Source organism: Elephas maximus, chromosome 6 (assembly GCF_024166365.1).
Source record: "Elephas maximus indicus isolate mEleMax1 chromosome 6, mEleMax1 primary haplotype, whole genome shotgun sequence".
NCBI lineage: Eukaryota > Metazoa > Chordata > Mammalia > Proboscidea > Elephantidae > Elephas > Elephas maximus.
The window spans coordinates 99,924,027-99,943,656 of record NC_064824.1 but is presented as its reverse complement, the minus strand read 5'-3'; the positions used below and the strand labels follow the sequence as shown (position 1 = coordinate 99,943,656).

General features: G+C 41.5%; 1 protein-coding gene and 1 pseudogene across 8 annotated transcripts in view; one reads left to right on the top strand and one right to left on the bottom strand.

Moving 5' to 3' along the window:
* The window catches only part of CASP10 (caspase 10), a 109,694-nt gene that overhangs the window by 75,106 nt on the left and 14,958 nt on the right, over positions 1-19,630 (bottom strand). For 4 of the 8 annotated variants that reach the window (XR_007517923.1, XR_007517924.1, XM_049887810.1 and 1 more), the window contains exons 4-9: positions 17,344-17,479; positions 9,558-9,652; positions 7,693-7,732; positions 5,638-5,729; positions 3,285-3,393; positions 2,216-2,723 (exon numbers count right to left, since the gene is read on the bottom strand). Coding sequence is in view for 6 of the 8 variants with exons in the window: in XM_049887810.1 (XP_049743767.1) it covers positions 2,216-2,723; positions 3,285-3,393; positions 5,638-5,729; positions 7,693-7,732; positions 9,558-9,652; positions 17,344-17,479 (980 nt within the window). In the remaining 2 variants the exon portion in view is untranslated. The remainder of the gene's footprint in view (positions 1-2,215; positions 2,724-3,284; positions 3,394-5,637; positions 5,730-7,692; positions 7,733-9,557; positions 9,653-17,343; positions 17,480-19,630) is intronic. The other 4 variants (XM_049887813.1, XM_049887812.1, XM_049887814.1 and 1 more) reach the window with 3 other exon arrangements.
* On the top strand, positions 10,446-12,712 carry LOC126077889 (phosphoserine aminotransferase-like; annotated as a pseudogene).

Genomic DNA, 19,630 nt, shown 5'->3' with positions numbered 1-19,630 from the left:
CCCGTGTGTATAGTCGCCATTTATGTTGGTAAAAAAGGTATTTGCATTGAAGAAGTTGGTGGTCTTGCAAAATTCTGTCATGTGATCTCTGGCACCGTTTTTATCACCAAGGCCAAATTTTCCAACTGCCAATCCTTCTTTGTTTCCAACTTTCTCATTCCAATCACCAGTAATTATCGATGCATACTGATTGCATGTTCAATCAATTTTAAACTGCAGAAGCTGATAAAAATCTTCAATTTCTTCATCTTTGGCCTTTGTGGTTGGTGTGTAAATTTGAATAATAGTTGTATTAACTGGTCTCCCTTGTAGGTGTACGGATATTATCCTATCACTGACAGCGTTGTACTTCAGGGTAGATCTTGAAATGTTCTTCTTGACAATGAATGCAATGCCATTCCTCTTCAAATTGTCATTCCCGGCATAGCAGACCATAGGACTGTCTGATTCAAAATGGCCAATACCAGTCCATTTCAGCTCACTAATGCCTAGGATATTGGTTTATGTGTTTCATTTCATTTTTCATGATTTCCAGTTTCCCTAGATTCATACTTCATACATTCTGTGTTCTGACTATTAATGGATGTTTGCAGTTGTTTCTTCGCATTTTGAGTTGTGCCACATCAGCAAATGAAGGTCCCAAATGCTTGACTCCATCCACGTCATTAAGTTGGACTCTATGGAAAGGAGATTGTATTTCTCTTGTTCACAACTAAACTTCCAGCCCCCAGCTCAATGCCTAGTAAACAGTAGGCACATAGTAGGCCATTTATAAATACATCCTTGTCCATGAAGTCATGGGACATGGGTCATTGATGGCTATGGTAGGGATGAGTAGGTGGTAAAGAAGAAGGAAAAGCAAAAGTGGCTCAAGTCTTCAATCTTGAATTCCCAGAAAAGCATTGTGGTCATTCCTAGAAAGGGGGACTCAGGAGTAAGAGCCCCTCGAAAGTGCTAGGAAGATGAACTCAGGTCTGGGCATGCTGAAGGTGAGGTTCAAGGGCCACAGAGAGGTGGGATGGGGCAGACAGTGAGAAATGTGTGGGACTGATGTGAAGAATGAAGACTTTCATCTGTGCAGCAAATATTTTATCAAGCCCAACCAAATATCATTCACTATATCAGGTGTTTTGAAAAACCCTCGTGGCATAGTGGTTAAGTGCTACAGCTGCTAACCAAAAGGTCAACAATTCTAATCCATCAGGTGCTCCTTGGAAACTCTATGGGGCAGCTCTCCCTATAAGGTTGCTATGAGTTAAAATTGACTCAATGGCAATGGGACCTCAGGTGTTGTGGATGCAAAGTTGAAATAAACAGGGTTCCTACTGTCCAGGAGCTCAGAGGTAAGTGGCCCAGAGATGGCAATTTGGGAGACATTTTCATGGAGGTGCCAGTGTCTGTTACGTGCAGCTGAAGCTGCCAAGAGGGCCTAAAGAGAGAGAGAGAGCAGAGAACTGATCCAGGGAAGAAATGCAATGAAGGCCCATTTTTCAGGGGACCAGGTAAGGAGCAAGTGGTAGACACAGAAGGGAACTTGTCAGGGCAGTGGCAAGAGACCAATGATAATATAAGGTCAGGAAAGCCAAAGGTGGCACTTAGTAGGCATTCAGTAACTATGACCGAGTGATGAGTGAATGAAAGAATAAATAAGAGGTCCCATGCTTTTGTTCATGCTTTCTTCTGCCCAACACATCTTTCTTCCTACTACATTTCTTAATATCTATTTGTCATATTGAGAAGTCTCCCTTGATCCAGTCTCATACTACATGTTTCCATAATACCCTATGCATTACAATGTGTATTCACCACCTGGCATGCTTGTTTCCATCTACTTGTTTGTCTACCACTCTAGATTGTGAGCAATTTGAGGGCAGGGGCTATCTTTTTTCCATGTTTCTCCCTTGTCAGGCACATGTTTGTACTCAATACAAGTTTTATGGATAGAGAGATGGATGGAGGGATGGGTGGGTGGATGGATGGGTGGGTGGGTGGATGGATGGATGGATGGATGGATGGATGGGTGGGTGGGTGGGTGGGTGGGTGGGTGGGTGGATGGATGGATGGATGGATGGATGGATGGATGGATGGATGGATGGATGGATGGATGGATGGATGGATGGATGGATGGATGGATGGATGGATGGATGGATGGATGGATGGATGGATGGATGTGTAGATAGATGGACAGATACGTAGAACAACTCAGAACTCTAACCTTGGGACCAAGTCCTTCAGATGATTACACAGAGACTGAATATACCAGCTGCCTTTCTCCGGGTGTCGAAAGGATACGTAGCCTGGGACAGTGGCCAAGCCAAGCAGGAAATCAGCCTCAACAGGAATGCTGTCCTGCAGGCTCACCTGCCTGGGGGCAGAGGGTAACTTCTCAGGATTCAGAGCATCTGCTTCAATGGATACGGAAGGTTGTATCTCATCACCTTGACAGGCTTGGATGAAAAAGAGTTTGGGTTTGTGAGCCAGACCAGGGCACTGCTGGGCTGTAAATTGAGACATGATCTCCCGAATGGGAATGAGGGCCTCATCTGAGGAGTAGACGGCTCCAAGGTTCCCATGGGTCAGGATACAGCACACGAAGCAGTCCCTGTCAACGTTGTCTGGATGACTCTTATATTCCTGCAGAGCCTTCTCCAGGTCTACTTTTTTCACATTATTGTATACCCGTACTGTAAACCCAAGCCACTGAAACACGCATTTCAGACTCTCTGTCAAGAAAGAAAGGAGAGCAAGGGCAAATTGAAATGAAACGAAATAAAGGGGTGAAACAATGTTAATCGTTATAAAAATTGTACAACAAATAGCCTGGAGTTTTGAATTTTATGACTTTCATAATAACAATAAATTTTACAACTAACCCACCTTCTTACAGTACCCACAGTGCTGTCACATTGTATGGGGCCTTAAAGTAACAATCCTGAGAGTCAGCAGAGGCCAGAGTTTCATCCTATTTCACAGGTGAGGAAGCTAAAGCCCAGTGACTGTTCCACAGTCACAAACCTAGCTAGCGGTGGGGCCAGAGGTTGAACCTGGGTTTTCTCGTGCTAACCCAGCATGCCCCCTCCCTCCACCACCAAACCACAGAGCATAAATGGTCATCCTTCAGCAGATTGGTGACACCGCACAGATATAAAAGAGGCTCAGATGATATTTATAATATCATCTAACTTTTAAATAAAAGAGAAAATTTCCAGAAAGAAAATGTGAAAGTAAAATACAATTTTAAGATTCCTAACTTGTGTTTGATAAACTATCACAGACTTTCTTACCAGCATCTTTATGAGTCCCTAGTCTGGCTGTCAGTGAGGTAAAGTTGTGGTTGTTGACAATGACACAGTGGCCTCTGTGTTTCCGATTCATCCTGTACACAGCTGCCTCCTTGAAAAACAAGATAGAACCACTTATTAGGGAATCCTCATTTTAGGGGGTTAGAAGTTTTTCATCCACCACCTCAATGGGTCCAATTTGAGGTATAGCAGAATGTATCTTTTAATGCCAGCTTTTTACACTGTGTTTTTATACTTTAGTCTAAATCCCTTGGAAAATTCATGCCATGATATTTCTGAAGTCACATATAGAGAGACTGGCAATCCTGATCATTCTATGTTCTCCACTTTACTACTAAACTGTACCCTGGAAACAATTTCAAAGAACCTTTTTAAGTCCTAGAGCCCAAAACAAAAGATGAACCTCATTTCACTAAAGATCAGCCACTTCCATCCTTTCAGGTCACATGAGCTCTTCCTGGACATTCCTTCTGAAAATCAAATGCCACCCCCAGTACCACAGGCAGGAAGTTCTCAGGATCCTGGTCCTGCTCTGGAAATGACCAATTAATTCCTAGGCAGAGTGCCAGGTCTCAATTAAAATTCAGAATTCACCTGCTTTAATTGGGGAATTTTAGTTCAGAGTTAACAAACAGAACAGGTATTTCAGCGCTGGTAAACCCGCGAGTCGGAATCGGCTCGACGGCAGTGGGTTTTGGTTTTTGTTAAACCCGGTGTTAACGCAGAAGCATCTTCTTGCGTGGATAGGCCACGTGAAGAAGGCACAGGCAGGGATTTAACCAAACAACAAATAGGCCCCGTGAAGAAGGCACAGGCAGGGATTTAACCAAACAACAAATAGGCCGAGTGAAGAAGGCTCAGGCAGGGATTTAACAAAACAACAAATAGGCCAAGTGAAGAAGGCTCAGGCAGGGATTTAACAAAACAACAAATAGGCCGAGTGAAGAAGGCACAGGCAGGGATTTAACAAAACAACAAAAATACAGGTGAGTTTTTTGTTTTAGATGATGGGATTCTGGAGTGATCTGATTCCTCTGAAAACAGAGAAATTTCTTTTGTAACATAGATTCTGAATATAAAAATAATATATAATCATGGCCGGAATTTTAAAACATGCAATTATATTTAAACAGCATGTAATTACACTTTAGCTGAGTTGGCTACAGGGAAGCATCTGTGTGGCTAAAATGATTCTCTGAAAACGTGGTACATCTTTGATCCAACCAGAAAAGGAAGTGACTTCAGTCAATAAAAAAGAAACTTCTCTGCTGGAAATAATCCAAAAGATGTGCCTAGCTAAAAGGTTGATACCATTGCTTTATTAGTCCAAGGTCAACACACTTCTGATTGTCACATAAAAAGACAAGTAAGACAGCAATAGTCACAATGAGAGGAAGGACCACATCATAAACAGCCCTGAGTCCTCAAAGGCTGGACTCTAGGGCACCCCAAGAAACCATCTGTCATGGATTGAGTTGCGTTCCTCCCACAAAAAAAGATATGTTAAAGTCCTAACCCCCGGTATGTGTGAATGTGACCCTGTTTGGAATTAGAATATTTTAAGATGTTATCAGTTAAATTAACATTAGGTTTTACAGAAGTAGGATGAGTCTTAATCTGAGTGGTGTCCTTATAAAAAAGGAACAGAAACACAGAGAGACAGACAGGGGAAGATGGCCATGTGAAGATGCATCTATATTAATGAATTGAATTATGTCCCCCCAAAATATGTGTTGTAAATCCTAACCTCTCTTCCTGTGGTTATAAAACCGTTTGAGAAATGGATGTCTTTGTTATGTTAATCAGGCAGTATTAATGTGGCGTGTACCTGGAGTCAAACTCTTGAGATACAGAGGAGATTAAACAAGCAAGCAGAAGAGAGATGGAGTAAGGTAGATGCCAAGACACAGAGATTTCCAAGGAACCAGGAAGCAGGGCTGAAGAGACAAGAACCTTCCCCCAGAGCCAACAGAGAAAGAAAGCTTTCCCCTAGAGTTGGAGCCCTGCATTTGGGCTTCTAGCCTCCTAAATATGAGAAAATAGATTTCTGTTTATTAAAGCCACCCACTTGTGGCATTTCTGGTATAGCAGCACTAGATAAATAAGACAATCTACAAGCTAAGAAATGTCAGAGGATACCTGGGGTTACCAAAGTGGGAAGAGATAAGAAAGGATCATCCCTTAGTGTCAACAGAAAGAGAGAAGGTCCTGTTTGTGCCCTGAATTCAGACTCCCAGCTTCCAGAACTGTGAGACAATACATTTCTATCCTTCTAAGCCACCCAGTTAGGGTATTTTGTTGTGGCAACCCTAGGAAACTAATATGCTATCCAAACCTTTGTACTGGTTGCAGCATTTCTGATATCAGCCGATGCTCTCAACATTTCCGTGGAACCAGGGATTGGTGCACCATTTGTGGCTCTGTCACCTAGAAAGAGAGGCACTCAGACTTTCCAAATATCTTTCCCCAAACACGTAGGAGTCCTGCTGGTACAGTTAAAGCACTCGGTTGCAAACCTAAATGTCTGTGGTTCGAAACCACCAGTGGCTCCATGGGAGAAAGATGTGGCAGTCTGCTTCCATAAAGATTTATAGCCTTGGAAACCCTGTGGGGTCACTGTGAGTTAAAACTGACTCGACAGCAGTGGGTTTGGTTTTTTTTTTTTTCACCCAAAACACTTAGATTTCCTTACTAATAATTTTCTGATATAGCATCTAATACTGGAGATTTTTTTTTTCTCTCTCTCTCAAGGCACTCCTGACACATAATTACAGCAGGGATGGAGACAATGTAGTTGGCAGAGGATAGGCTTGGGAATTAGGATTACATAAATCAGCTCGAGCTTTCCTGGTGGAAAACTTGGTTAGGCTGAATCAGCATTTCTCTGTCACTGGACATACAGAGGCTGGGCAGACACCAAGCAAAGAAGAGAGAAAAAAACCAAAAAGGTCCGGAGATGCAATTTGGGCTGGACAAAAACCATTGTAAGGCACTGGGGTTAGTTTATTAGTCATAACTTTGGCAATGGCTGAGGACAGCACTGATGCAGAGTGTTACTGCAAACTCCCTGGTTCCTCTAGATAAAAATCTATCAGAGGGGAAGTCAGTGAGGGGTTAGTTGTCACAGGATAGTTACAGGAAAATGTAACAGCGAACTGTTTTCTTCCCCCACTCCCGGCAAGTTTTTAGTAGAGTTCAGCAAGCTCTGCCACCGCCTCTGAGGTCTGAGTTAATTATTAACTATGTTGTTCAACTCAGGCTAAGCAAGTTCAGTATTCCCCAGAACAGAGAACACACCGAAAGGAAACCAACTTGCATTCATACTGAGCACCTATAAATTTCTCCTCAACTTGGAAAGAAGGTAATGCTCCATGGGAAGCTAGGTCTAAACTTTGTGATAGAGAGTTATAAAGCTGGAAGAAACTCCCTTATTCTTCAGAGAAGTAAAGCCATTGTCTGAGTACACATAGCTGCATAGTAGTGGACCAGGTTTTTGGTGGGTGGGCTCTGGAGTCAGACTGCTGGGTTCAAATTCCAATTCCACTCCTTTCTAGCTGCATGACTGGCCTTCAGTAAAATACTAGACATCATGGATCTCAGTTTCCTAATCATTAAATGGGAATAATAGTAGCACCAATCTCCAGGTGGTTACAGAATCAAATGAGATAATCCTGGCACATGACAGTGTTCAATAAGTGGTAACTCTCATCATCATCAATGTCATATCATGCGACCTACAGAGATTCCTAGGAAAGTACTGTGTCTTGGAATCTGAACTTCAACTTTCAAAAAGAGGGGCCGGATGGGCTGTAATTAAACTTTACATCTCATAGAAACGCTACACCAAATACCTGTTTATTCACCAGCAGTTTAGTGAGAGGTTCTGGAATGTTTTCCTGAGGTCACGGTTTCTGACCATGGATTCCGGCACTAAACACACCATTGCCAAGTCCCTTCATCTCACTCTCTCTCTCTCTGAAAAATGCAAGTAGCATCAGGAGGCCAGCACTCTGTAGAAGATGCTCCCTCAGGCCACACATTCTGCTCTGCCACTGCTGGCCTGAAGGTTTCAGCCCACTGAGGGCTCCTTTCCTTCCCACAGAGGGTGACCTACTCCTGGAGGGTGGAGGGAGAGCAGCTGCCTGCATTCCCCAAATGCTGTTATTCTAGGCTTTCCCAATAGAAACCACCCAGCTCTCTCCATCTCCTCAAAGAAAAGCCTGGTATAACCCAGGTGCCCAGCAGCTTACCCTGAATTGGGATAAGAAATGAATTCTCCACCAATTTGTAAGTCCTTTCCCAAGTAAACTCCAATTGTCTGGTATATATCAAATATACCTATCCCTGCCATACTGATCTGAGTTATAAAAAGTGTACTAGAAACACCTACCATTACTCCTTCTTTCATGCTCATTTTGCCAGGGCTCCTTCTGTTGAAGAAATGGGAAATGCAGGAAATTCATAAAGTTAGGACAAGGGTGAAAATCTCAGCTTGACACAAAGAAGGGTGGACACTTAATCCCCCACCATAGGAAAGGCCATTGGCAGGAGATAGGAAAAGAACCAACTCTCACCTTCTAGAGGGGAGGGTACACTAAGACACACTAGCAAAAACACAGCCCAACAATGCACAAGGGCATTTATTCATTGCAACATTACTTGGAATAACTAAAGAGGAAATAACTGTAATATCCACCAATAGCAAGTGGCTGGAAAACTCTGGTACACCGAGATGGTGGAGCAGGATGCAGAGGACAAACCGTACATACTTAGATGGAGCGATCTTCAGGATCTTTCAGAAGCAGCAAAGTGAAGAAGGGTATTTTAGCATGCTACCTCTTTTGTAATAAAGGGGAGTTTTTTTTTTTTTTTCAAATGTAACAATGGAAGAATTCATCAAGAAACTAATAAAAATCGTAGTCAGTGGGGGGAAGGAGGGAGGAACAGGGAATCAGGATGCAATCCAGACTTCTCTGAGTGTCCTGTATTTATAGTTTTTACTTGGACCTTCACAGATGTTTTACATAATTAAAATACAAAATACAAATTCTTTAGTACCCTCGTCTTTTCTGCATTCTTCCCACCCTGCCCCCTGCCCTTAGCCTTGCAACCGAAAGTCAATGGGGACATGGCCAAGGTGGTCAGGGAAGGAGCTGACCCTACCACTTGATGCGTGGTTGCCAGCACTGTGGACACTTTATGAGTGTACCTGCCAAGTCACCCAAGTCACTGCGGACACTGCCCATGCTGGATCTCCCCAGGCCTCTGGCTGCAGGAGGGTGACCTGTCTTCAAGCCAGGCCATAGCTACAGTACCCTCACTCCTAGAGCTGCCCAATACCAGAATTCTCCACCTCTGAGGAAACAAATGCAAAGGAAGTTCAGTTTCACTTTCCAAAAGACTTCCTGCCTTTCTTTTCACAAGCCTTCAGAGTCTAGAATCCTGCTCTGGTTTTGTCCAGCTGGCTGTGAAAGCAGTTGTGTGAGTCCTCTGGGACTGAGGGCATAAAAGATATAGCATCTCCAGGCCACAAGTTTCCTTGATTTTTCTCCTCCCTTGGGCTGATGGAATCAGTAGGAACAGGGACTAGGACTAAGATTTAGGGTCTGTCTGCCTCTCTTTCCCTGAGGATGTGCATCCTCTGTTGACACCCCCAAATCTTTGTGTCAGAGAGGAACAAATGAATGAATGAATGACCCACAGACTGGCCACACTCAGTCTTCTTTAGACTGTTTTCAGGGAAGACTGCCATGTGTCTCGCAAAGATCATAACCACGTTGTAAGGGACAGACTGCAAATTTTCCCTATGTCTTCCCTCCATCCCACCCTTTCCTAGCGGGGCACCACAGGGAACCCAGTTCTGGCCCTCTGGAGTGAACCAGCTACATAATTTGTAGGGCTCCATACAAGATAAAAATGTGGGGCTCTTATTCATACATTATTTAGAATTTCAAAAGGGTGACAACAGAGCATTAAGTGAAGCACAGGGCCCTGTGCCACTGTACAGGTTGCATGTTCATGCATCTGGCCCTGATGGCATCCCACAGATAAGAGCAGAAGAATCACTTCAAAGTGGTATACTGGAGTCAGCTCAGTCTAACTAATGACAGCCACAGTGGGAATATTTACACCATAGAAATCAGCAAACACCGCAAATCAGGGCTTCTTTCCTCCTTCCTTCCTTTCTTTTCCTTTTTTTTCCTAGGGAGTGGGGTGGAGCCCATTGTTAAACATTTACCAGCATACAAAACCTACCTGTGAGGCTCCATGGACCTGCATATTGCCCAAACGGGAAGGCAGCTCTTCTTCTCCTTGATGCAATGCCTCAGTTTCCTTGTGTAACTGGGAGACTGGAAATAAAATCACAGGAAAACAAAGATCACCTTCTGACTAGTAGCAATCCAAGATAACCAATCACCAAAAAGCAGTCATTAAAAGAAATTATTTTAAGGGGGCCTATAGATTTTTAATGGTATTTGATTTTTTTTTTTTTTTTTTTTTGCTTTTGGAGGACCACATATATACCCAGAACAAAAATGTCTACTTATAAATTATTCCTATTGTTATTGTATCTTATTTCATTTGTTATTAATTTTATGTTTTTGTTATTTTATATTTGTATTTTTATTAGTTCCTTAAAGTTACTATATACTTCATTAAATATTATGTACCTACTAGCTATTTCAAAACTTATGGTGCTTAGTGAGCTTCTTGGATCAGGTGGACACTTGAGACTAGGTTGGCATCTCCTGCCTGGAGGGGAGATGAGAGGGTGGAGGGGGTTAGAAGCTGGCAAAAAGGACACGAAAAGAGAGTGGAGGGAGAGAGCAGGCTGTTTCTGAATAGAGGTAGGATCCATAGTAAATGGATCCCATAGTAATTGGGAGTGTGTGGCAAGGTGTATATGGGTTTTTGTGTGAGAGACTGACTTGATTTGTAAACTTTCACTTAAAGCACAATAAAAATTATTTTAAAAAACTTATCATGCTTAATGTGCTAGAAAATTGCCAAGTAGAGATTCCAAAAGCATTACCTCAAGATAAAAATCAGAATCTGACTATAATAGCAAAAAAAGAGAAAGCAGAGAAAGAAAAATATATATATATTCAAAAGTGGTGATTATAAATATGTGATATCCATAAAATGGATCTCTATGAAACCATTAGTAAGAATGAGTTACATCTGCATTATATACATGAAAAAAATGCCATATATATTAGATGGGAAAAAAGCAAGTTATAGAATATGATTAGGGCTATTTTAGTAAAAAAAAAAAAAAAAAAGGATATATATACATATGCATATATATGCACACACACACCCACCGATCATCTATCAGTTCGTCATCCTATGGTGGCTTGTGTGTTGTTGTGACGCTGGAAGTTATGCCGCTGATATTTCAAATACCAGCAGGGTCACCTGTGATGGACAGGTTTCAGCGAAGCTTCTAGACTAAGACAGACTAGGAAGAAGGGCTTGGCGATTAAAAAATTGACCGGAGAAAACCTTATGAATTGCTGAAGAATATTGTCTGATACAGCGCTGATGGATGAGTCTCTCAGGTTGGAAAGCACTCCAAATATGACCACAGCCTTCAGTATGGATTACACATCAACATAAAGAAAACAAAAATCCTCACAACTAGACCAACAAGAAACATCACGATAAATGGAGAAAATATTGAAGTTGTCAAGGATTTCACTTTACTTGGATCCATAATCAATGCCTTTGGAAGCAGCAGTCAAGAAATCAAATAGCATATTGCATTGGGTAAATCTGCTGCAAAAGACTTCTTTAAAGTGTTAAAAAGCAACGATATCACTTTGAGGACTACAGCGCACCTAACCCAAGCCATAGTATTTTCAATCGTCTCATAGGCATAGGAAAGCTGGACAATGAGTAAGGAAAACCAAAGAAGAGTTGATGCCTTTGAATTATGGTGTTGGTGAAGAATATTGAATATACCATGGACTGCCAGAAGAACAAACAAATCTGTCTTGGAAAAAGTACAGACAGAATGCTCCTTAGAAGCAAGGATGACGGGACTTTATCCCTTGTACTTTGGAGATGTCAGCAGGAGGGATCAGTCCCTGGAGAAGGACATCATGCTTGTTAAAACACAGGATCAGCAAAAAAGAGGAAGACCCTCAACAAGATGGACTGACACAGTGGATGCAACAATAGGCTCAAACATAGCAACGATTGTGTGGATGGTACAAGACCTGGCAGTGTTTTGTTCTGTCATACATAGGGTGGCTATGAGTTGAAACCAACTTGTCAGCACCTAACAACAACACACACACACACATAACTGTTTCTGTGTAGAAGAATATCCTCCAATGTGGGTCTGGCCAGTTCAGTGCCATCCCCTTAATCCTGACTGGCCTGAAAGCAGAAGATGAGCAGTATACGTGGTGACAGGAGCTTGGTCAGCTAAGGCCACAGAAGAAGCTAAGAAGTTTGGGACTGTAAACATCCTCCACCCAAGCTTAAGCTTGAGGTTCCAAGTACCTGGAAGCTCAACTCAGAGGCCTCTTACGTGTTTCACTGCACAAACGAGACTGTGCATGGAATGGAGTTCAATTTTATAAAAACAAATATATAAAAGCCAAACCTGTTGCTATCAAGTTGATTCCAACCCATAGCCACTCTACTGGCCAGAGTAGAACTGCCCCATAGGGTTTCCAAGGAGCAGCTGGTAGATTCGAACTGCCAACCTTTTGGTTAGCAGCCTGAGCTCTTAACCACTGCACCACCGGGGCTCCACGCATGGAGTGGAGTTCAATTTTATACCCGGTGTCAAAGGAGCAGTGTTGGTTTGTGACATGGCCTCAAACTTCTTATCCAAGCCAGTGGGTGTTTCTACATTTGGTGTGATTTTCACTGGTACTCAGAAGAACATTGACTCTGCTGGGGTCACGGTGGTGATCATTCATGATGACCTACTGGAGTTTGCTCTCTAGGAATGCCCCTCTGTCCTGGAATACAAAGTGCGAGCCAGAAACAACTCCTTTTACAACACACCGCCGTGCTTCAGCATCTGTGTCATGGGCCTGGTCCTGGAGTGGATTAAGAACTATGGCAGTGCAATAGTCATGGAGCAGCTTGGCTCCGTCAAATCTCAAATGGTTTATGACATCATTGATAACTCTCAAGGATTCTATGTATGTCCAGTGGAGCCCCAGAATAGAAGCAAGATGAATATTCCATTCCACATTGGCAACACTAAAGGAGATAATGCTCTAGAAAAAAGATTTCTCAGTAAAGCTCTTGAACACAAAGTGATGTCCTTGAAAGGGCATAGGCCTGTGGCAGGGATCCATGCCTCTCTGTATAACAGTGTCACCATTGAAGATGTTCAGATGCTGGAAGCCTTCATGAGAAATGTTTTGGAGATGCATCGGTGCTGAACACATCCTGACCAATGTATAGTTTGTCATCAGTGTCTGAAATTCAAAATGACGAGGTAATAGCTACCCCCAAAAATTAACAAACAGTATTTTTCTCAAATAAACGTGCTTGATATAGATTCTTTTTTCAAAGAACAACAGCAAAACATCGAGAGCTCTGCAGAGCTGGTGGGACTTAACAGCCACTTCACCTCCGACTTCAACTGGAAGCATTGTTTTTAAATCTACCTGTTACTTTTCTAACTAATTCAAGCTTATTTTGTCTTTGCTGCTACTTTTTCTAGCTCGATCTCAGTATTCAAACTGGCCTGTGGACTGAATTATGCAAATTGCAGTAAATTATTTCTGGAGACACACAAACTCACAATATGGATAGTGGGTGGGACCCACTAGGCACTGAGTCTAGATCTTCTTCAAAATGACAGCAGTGGGGTCTCCTGGGTTCAGCAGTCATTAAGATTGACCATTTGGTGACATTTGGGACTTCTAGGCAAAGGGCAAACTGTAGGTCTTTCTTTATACTCTTACTCTCATAAAGAGATAAAAATGGCATACTATATTTTATATAGCAAGGTCTGTTTTTAATACCATATAGTTTATATCTCTATGCATTTATGTTTCTAGGAATGTGGCTCTCGGTGACACGTAGAGACTTTTAGAATTTATCAGAATCCTTAGCATCGTGCATTACATTAGCAATAGCTGCACCCTTTTCATAAGCTGCTTCAGAGAAATGAGATTTAGAAGTTCTGTACTCTGCTCTTATTCTCTTTTCATTAGCTAGAAGGGAAGGTTGTTCAGTTGGTTTCTTGTTTGTTTTTTAATAATGCCTTCAAACTAAAAATCTCTGTTAAACTCCCTTACCCTTTATTCACGTAACTGTTTTCTTTATTGTGTTTGGCCAGAGTGATGCGGTGAGTTCCGGAAGAATCTTTGCTCAAGAGTCTTTTCCACTTTTGTTCATCCATTGTCAGTATTTTATGTTGAATAGGTGAAGAACATTAAAGTACTAAAACAACAACCAAAAAAAAAGAATATCCTCCAAACAGTGGTTGCCTCTGGAAAATGGGCTGGTCATGTGGAAAAGCAATATACATTCTGTATTGCTTTCATTATTTAAATTTCTATTGAATTTTATTATAATTAGCATATATCATTTTTTTCATAGTAAGAATATAAATTTTTAATGCTTTTCATATTTTTACATTTTTAAAATAATTTTATTTTTGTTGTTGAATATACACAGTGGAACACATACCAATTCGACAATTCCTACATGCACAATTCAGTAACATTGATTACATTTTATGAGTTGTGCAACCACTCTCACCCTCCTTTCCAAGTTGTTTTTCCCCCAAATGTTTTTTTTAACATAAACTCAGTATTATTTCCTTTCTATCTTTTGAGTTGTTGTGGTCAATTTGATCCCACATAGATAGATCTTAAAAGAGCACAATGCTCAAGACAGTCATTCTTTACTAGTTAAGCTAAACTATTGTTTGATTTTAAGATGATTTCAGGGAATATTTTGGGTTTAAGGTTTAACATTTTAAAGATTATCTCATGACAATAGTTTCAGCAATTCATTTAGCCTCCTTGGCTCCAGAAAATCTGGATTCCATGAGAATTGCATTTCTGTTCTACATTTTCTTCCCTTTGATCTCGATTCTTCTAGAGAATCTGTGACAAAAATATTTAGTAGTGGTAGGCAGTCACCATCCAGTTCTGGCCTTGTGGCAGTGGAGGCAGTTGTTCATGGAGGCAATTAGTCACACATTCCATTTCCTCCTCCTATTCCTGACTCTCCTTCTTCTTCTCTTGCTCCAGACAAATAGAGACCAACTGTTGTACCTTGGATGCCTGCTTGCAAGCTTTTTTTTTTTTTCATTAACTTTTATTGAGCTTCAAGTGAATGTTTACAAATCAAGTCAGACTGTCACATATAAGTTTATATACACCTTACTCCGTACTCCCACTTGCTCTCCCCCTAATGAGTCAGCCCTTTCAGTCTCTCCTTTCGTGACAATTTTGCCAGCTTCCAACTCTCTCTATCCTCCCATCCCCCCTCCAGACAGGAGATGCCAACACAGTCTCAAGTGTCCACCTGATATAATTAGCTCACTCTTCATCAGCATCTCTCTCCTACCCACTGTCCAGTCCCTTCCAGGTCTGATGAGTTGTCTTCGGGAATGGTTCCTGTCCTGTGCCAAAAGAAGGTTTGGGGACCATGACCACCGGGATTCCTCTAGTCTCAGTCGGACCATTAAGTATGGTCTTTTTATGAGAATTTGGGGTCTGCATCCCACTGATCTCCTGCTCCCTCAGGGGTTCTCTGTTGTGCTCCCTGTCTGGGCAGTCATCGATTGTGGCCGGGCTCCAACTAGTTCTTCTGGTCTCAGGATGATGTAGGTCTCTGGTTCATGTGGCCCTTTCTGTCTCTTGGGCTCTTAGTTATCGTGTGACCTTGGTGTTCTTCATTCTCCTTTGATCCAGGTGGGTTGAGACCAATTGATGCATCTTAGTTGGCCGCTTGTTAGCATTTAAGACCCCAGACGCCACATTTCAAAGTGGGATGCAGAATGTTTTCATAATAGAATTATTTTGCCAATTGACTTAGAAGTCCCCTTAAAGCATGGTCCCCAAACCCCCGCCCTTGCTCCGCTGACCTTTGAAGCATTCAGTTTATCCCAGAAACTTCTTTGCTTTTGGTCTAGTCCAGTTGAGCTGACCTTCCATGTATTGAGTATTGTCCCTCCCTTCACCCAAAGCAGTTCTTAGCTACTAATTAATCAGTAAAAAACCCTCTCCCACCCTAGCATATATCATTTTTAAGAAAAAAAAATTAAATATAAAGCAAATACCAGGGTTCAAGAAAACACATAGCATTAGCCAGATGTTCCTTAAATAGAGCTGGTGTGCTAATCAAATACAGTGTACTTGGACTTTAACCCGTTGCCTTTGAGTCAATTCCAGCTCCTAGCAACCCTATAGGACAGAGTAGAACTGCCCTATAGGGTTTCCAAAGAGTGGCAGGTGGATTCAAATTGCCAGCCTTTTGTTTAGCAGCCAAACTGTTAACCACTGTGCCACCAGGGCTCCACTTGGACTTTGGATAACACTAATTACAGAAAAGTCTAAAATTTACATACCTACTATCTTTACAGTTCTTTAGTCCTTCATTCTAAGAGGCAGAATTAGGCCCAAACCCTCAGGACTATGAAGAGTTAATATGAAAATATTAATAATGCAAAAAATAAAATAAAATAAAAAATAATATAAACAATGATTGATACTCAGTAAGAGATCACACAGCAGGTAGGTTGTAGAAATGAAAAATCAAAATTAAAATTCTTCTGATATAAAACTCAGTCCTCAAGACTCACTGAGGCACAGAAACTAGGGTGACTTCTCCAGAGTTCAAATATCCAATAATATGGCCATCTGCCCTATGTCTATTTGTATGGAATACTCGATTGAAGGAAAACCACAGTGTGATCCAAAAAAATAAATCTCAGAGTTCAAGTGAGGATTCCAAATATTCTTTCCACATCAATTTCCTGCTCATTCTTTCTCACTTGATAACTCGATGGTAAGTAGGGCTGTTTTTATTTTTTACCATTTCTGCTTAAATTACGCATTTATTCACTGCTTTAGTTACTGTTTGATATTTTATTAGTTTAACAACAGGATATTTTCTTCCTCATTTTGTGCTAAATGAATTCTTAGAAGTTTCATTTTGACTAGTTTTGTTTTTAACCAAATAAATGTGCTGGCTAAATTGACTCACTGAACTAAAGTGTGGGTGTGGCATAAAAGCTTCATGAATATATTCATGAACTTTTATTTTTACCTCTTGTTTAACTGTTGGAGAAATGGACTTTATCATCATGCAGCCAGGCAACCAGGTTTGATCACTGCACTGTGCTATTTACTACCTCTACACAATACCACACCAATACTTCCTTAACAAGACAGACTGGGGAAAGAAAAAAAAAAAACAGGAAAATAGAGTTCTTCTCTGATAGTAATTTCTGAGAATATGAAAGCCCCCATGACTTTCCTCTCCAGCGAACATATTCATGATAGCAACATTTACTAAACACTTATTTCAGGCCAGACATGCATCTTACAGGAATTATCTCATTGAATCCTCAAAAAAAATCCATAAGGTAGATACTATTATTATCCCCACTTTACGGATCAGGAAAGCGAGGCATAGAAAAGCTAAGGAAAGGGTGACTGCACCACTAATCAATGGAACTCTGGCTGTCTGACTCCAGAGACCCCACTCTTAACCACTTTAACCTGCGTCCTTTTTTTTATGTTATTTCATTCAAAATAATTTCATATATTCTCAATACACATAAGAATTAGAAGAACACATTTGTCTAAAGCTATGTTCCCCCACTAGAACATAAGCTCCAAAAGGGCAGAAGCTTTGTTCTGTACCCTCAGCTCCTAAAACAGTGCCTGGCACTGTTTGCATTCAGTAAATATGCGTTGAATGAAACAATGAGGGACATTTCTGGCTTTCCTAAGACAGTAGTCTCAGAGTGATGAGTAAACATCGTACATGGCCAATTGGCTTAAGAATTCCCAAGGTCTGGTGCAAGCAAGTATAAGCTACTTACTTTTCTCTGTTTTATATTTCTCTATCTTTTTCAGAAGGTTAGGTGCAACAGTTTTGCAGAGGTCCTCCAGTGTCGTCAGATTATCCTCACCTATTAGATCTTGTTTCTCTAGATGTGCCAGGAAACTTAGAGAGGTCTGCAAGAAAATCAATGGAGTCACATTTACTTGACTACTTGTTAGCCATCATTCAATACATATTACTTGCATGGGTACTCTGTACCCAGTTTTGTATTGATGAATAAGGTATAGCATCTGCCCTCAAGGAGTTTAACGGTATGGACGAAAAGCCATTGACGAATCTGTACAGTCTATGTGAATACCAGACACAAGTATATAGTACTTGGCTATGCACCAGCACCGTGCTGTCATGATTGTGTTAGCTGAGAGGAAAGTCACGGGGCTTTCATATTCTCAGAATGCATAATTCTTCTGATTGAGCTCTCCTGGGTTCTTCATGCCTTAAAAATGGTGATAGAATTAGCCTGTGCCCCAAAAATTCAGTGGCTAAGCCGGCGACCTTGCTCAGAAGTTCTCACACATTGAAAAGATCAGGTGCCACATGCAGAAAGCACTTACTGTTTTCAAAGCAGATATTCTCCTTAAAGAGAGAAAATGTGAAGCATAGTTTCAACACTCGTTTGGAATTATATGCCAGTGAGCAAGAGCTGGGGACTAAAGCGGACACCCACAGCTTCTCAAACTTTTGTTCTCATGGTGAGTGGGGAGAGGATGTCACTACTCTGTGACTAAGGTGAACTGGCTCAACTATTTAAGAGACCAAGTGGTGCTCATTTGGAATCTGTACTAGAGCCACATGAATGTGGTAAGCAAATCAGAGGCTGCTGGAATTTGAAACCTCAAAGCCTTTTTCTTTTTCACTCATCATTCATTCATTCAACAGAGAATTCATACCATGATACAAAATTCAAGAAGTGCAAGAAGGTATAAAATAATTAGTCTCTCTCTCTCATCTCCGACTCCTAACCATCAGTTCCTCTCCCTGGAAGCCACCACTGTTACCAGATACCCAGTATCCTACCAGAAATATTCTCCAGCTATGTAACTGTGGGGGGCGGTGGGGGGGAATGTGGGTGTATGTGCATTCAAAAAAAGCCCATTGCATTGAGTAGATTGTGACTCATAGTGACCCTACAGGACAGAATAGAACTGCCCCATAGGATTTCCAAGGCTGTAACTCAACGGCAACGAGTTTGGTTTTTTTTTTAATCTTTATGGAAGCAGACCGTCTCACCTTTCTCCCTTGGACTGGATGGTGGGTTCGAACTGCCAGCCTTTCAGTTAGCAGCCGAGCATTTTAACCACTGTACCACCAGAGCTCCTTTAAACAACGCACCCAAAATGCCAACAACCAAGGGAAAGGCCAGAGTTATAAAGTCTTAGCTGATTTCTGTCCTTACCTGACCAAAAGAGAGAGAAAAAATTTTTAAGAAATTCTGGGAACAGATGAGAGGACCAAGAAGGCAAAGGAATATGGGTGTCCCCACCTGCAGCCCCAGCACACCAATAGCCTGGCAAGAGAATAAAGTAGGAGAGAGGAGGGAATGAAGCAAGATTCATCCAGAGGTGATAAACCAGGCAAAAGGGTCAAAGGGAATCCACCTAGCAAGATGCAGCACAGGGCTTCAAACCAGTTCGTCCCAGGTTTGAATCCTTGCTGCGAATTTGCATTTCTAACAAATTCCCTGGCGATGCTAATGCTGCTGGTTAGGGACCAATTCTGAGAACCACTAGTAAATCACCCGGGGTCTTGTTATACTATAGGTTCTTTTAAAAAAAAAAAAAAAACTTACTGTACTTTAGGTGAATGTTTACATAGCAAATTGATTTTCCAATCAATGATTCTTACACAAATTGTTTCATGACCTTGGCTGCAGTCCCCTCAATGTGTCAGCAGTCTCCCCATTTCCTCCTTAGGTTCCCTGTGTCCATTTGCCCACTTTCCCTGTCTCTGCCTATCTTCTCTTCTTTTGTTTTGGGTAGATGTTGCCCTTTTGGTCTCCTAAAGCCGATTGTTCTAAGAAGCACATTCTTCATAGATGTTATTGTTTATTTTATAGCCCTGTCTGTTATTTGCTTGAAACAAGGCCTCTGGGAGTGTCCATAGTTTGAAGTTAGGAGGTTGTCTTAGGGCAATAGTCTCAGGGGTTCCTCCAGTGTCTTAGTGACTTTCAGACCAGTTAAGTCTGGTCTCTTTTTTTTTTAAATTTTGTTCTACATTTTCTATCCATTCTACCCAGGACCTTCTATTATGATCCTGATTAAAGT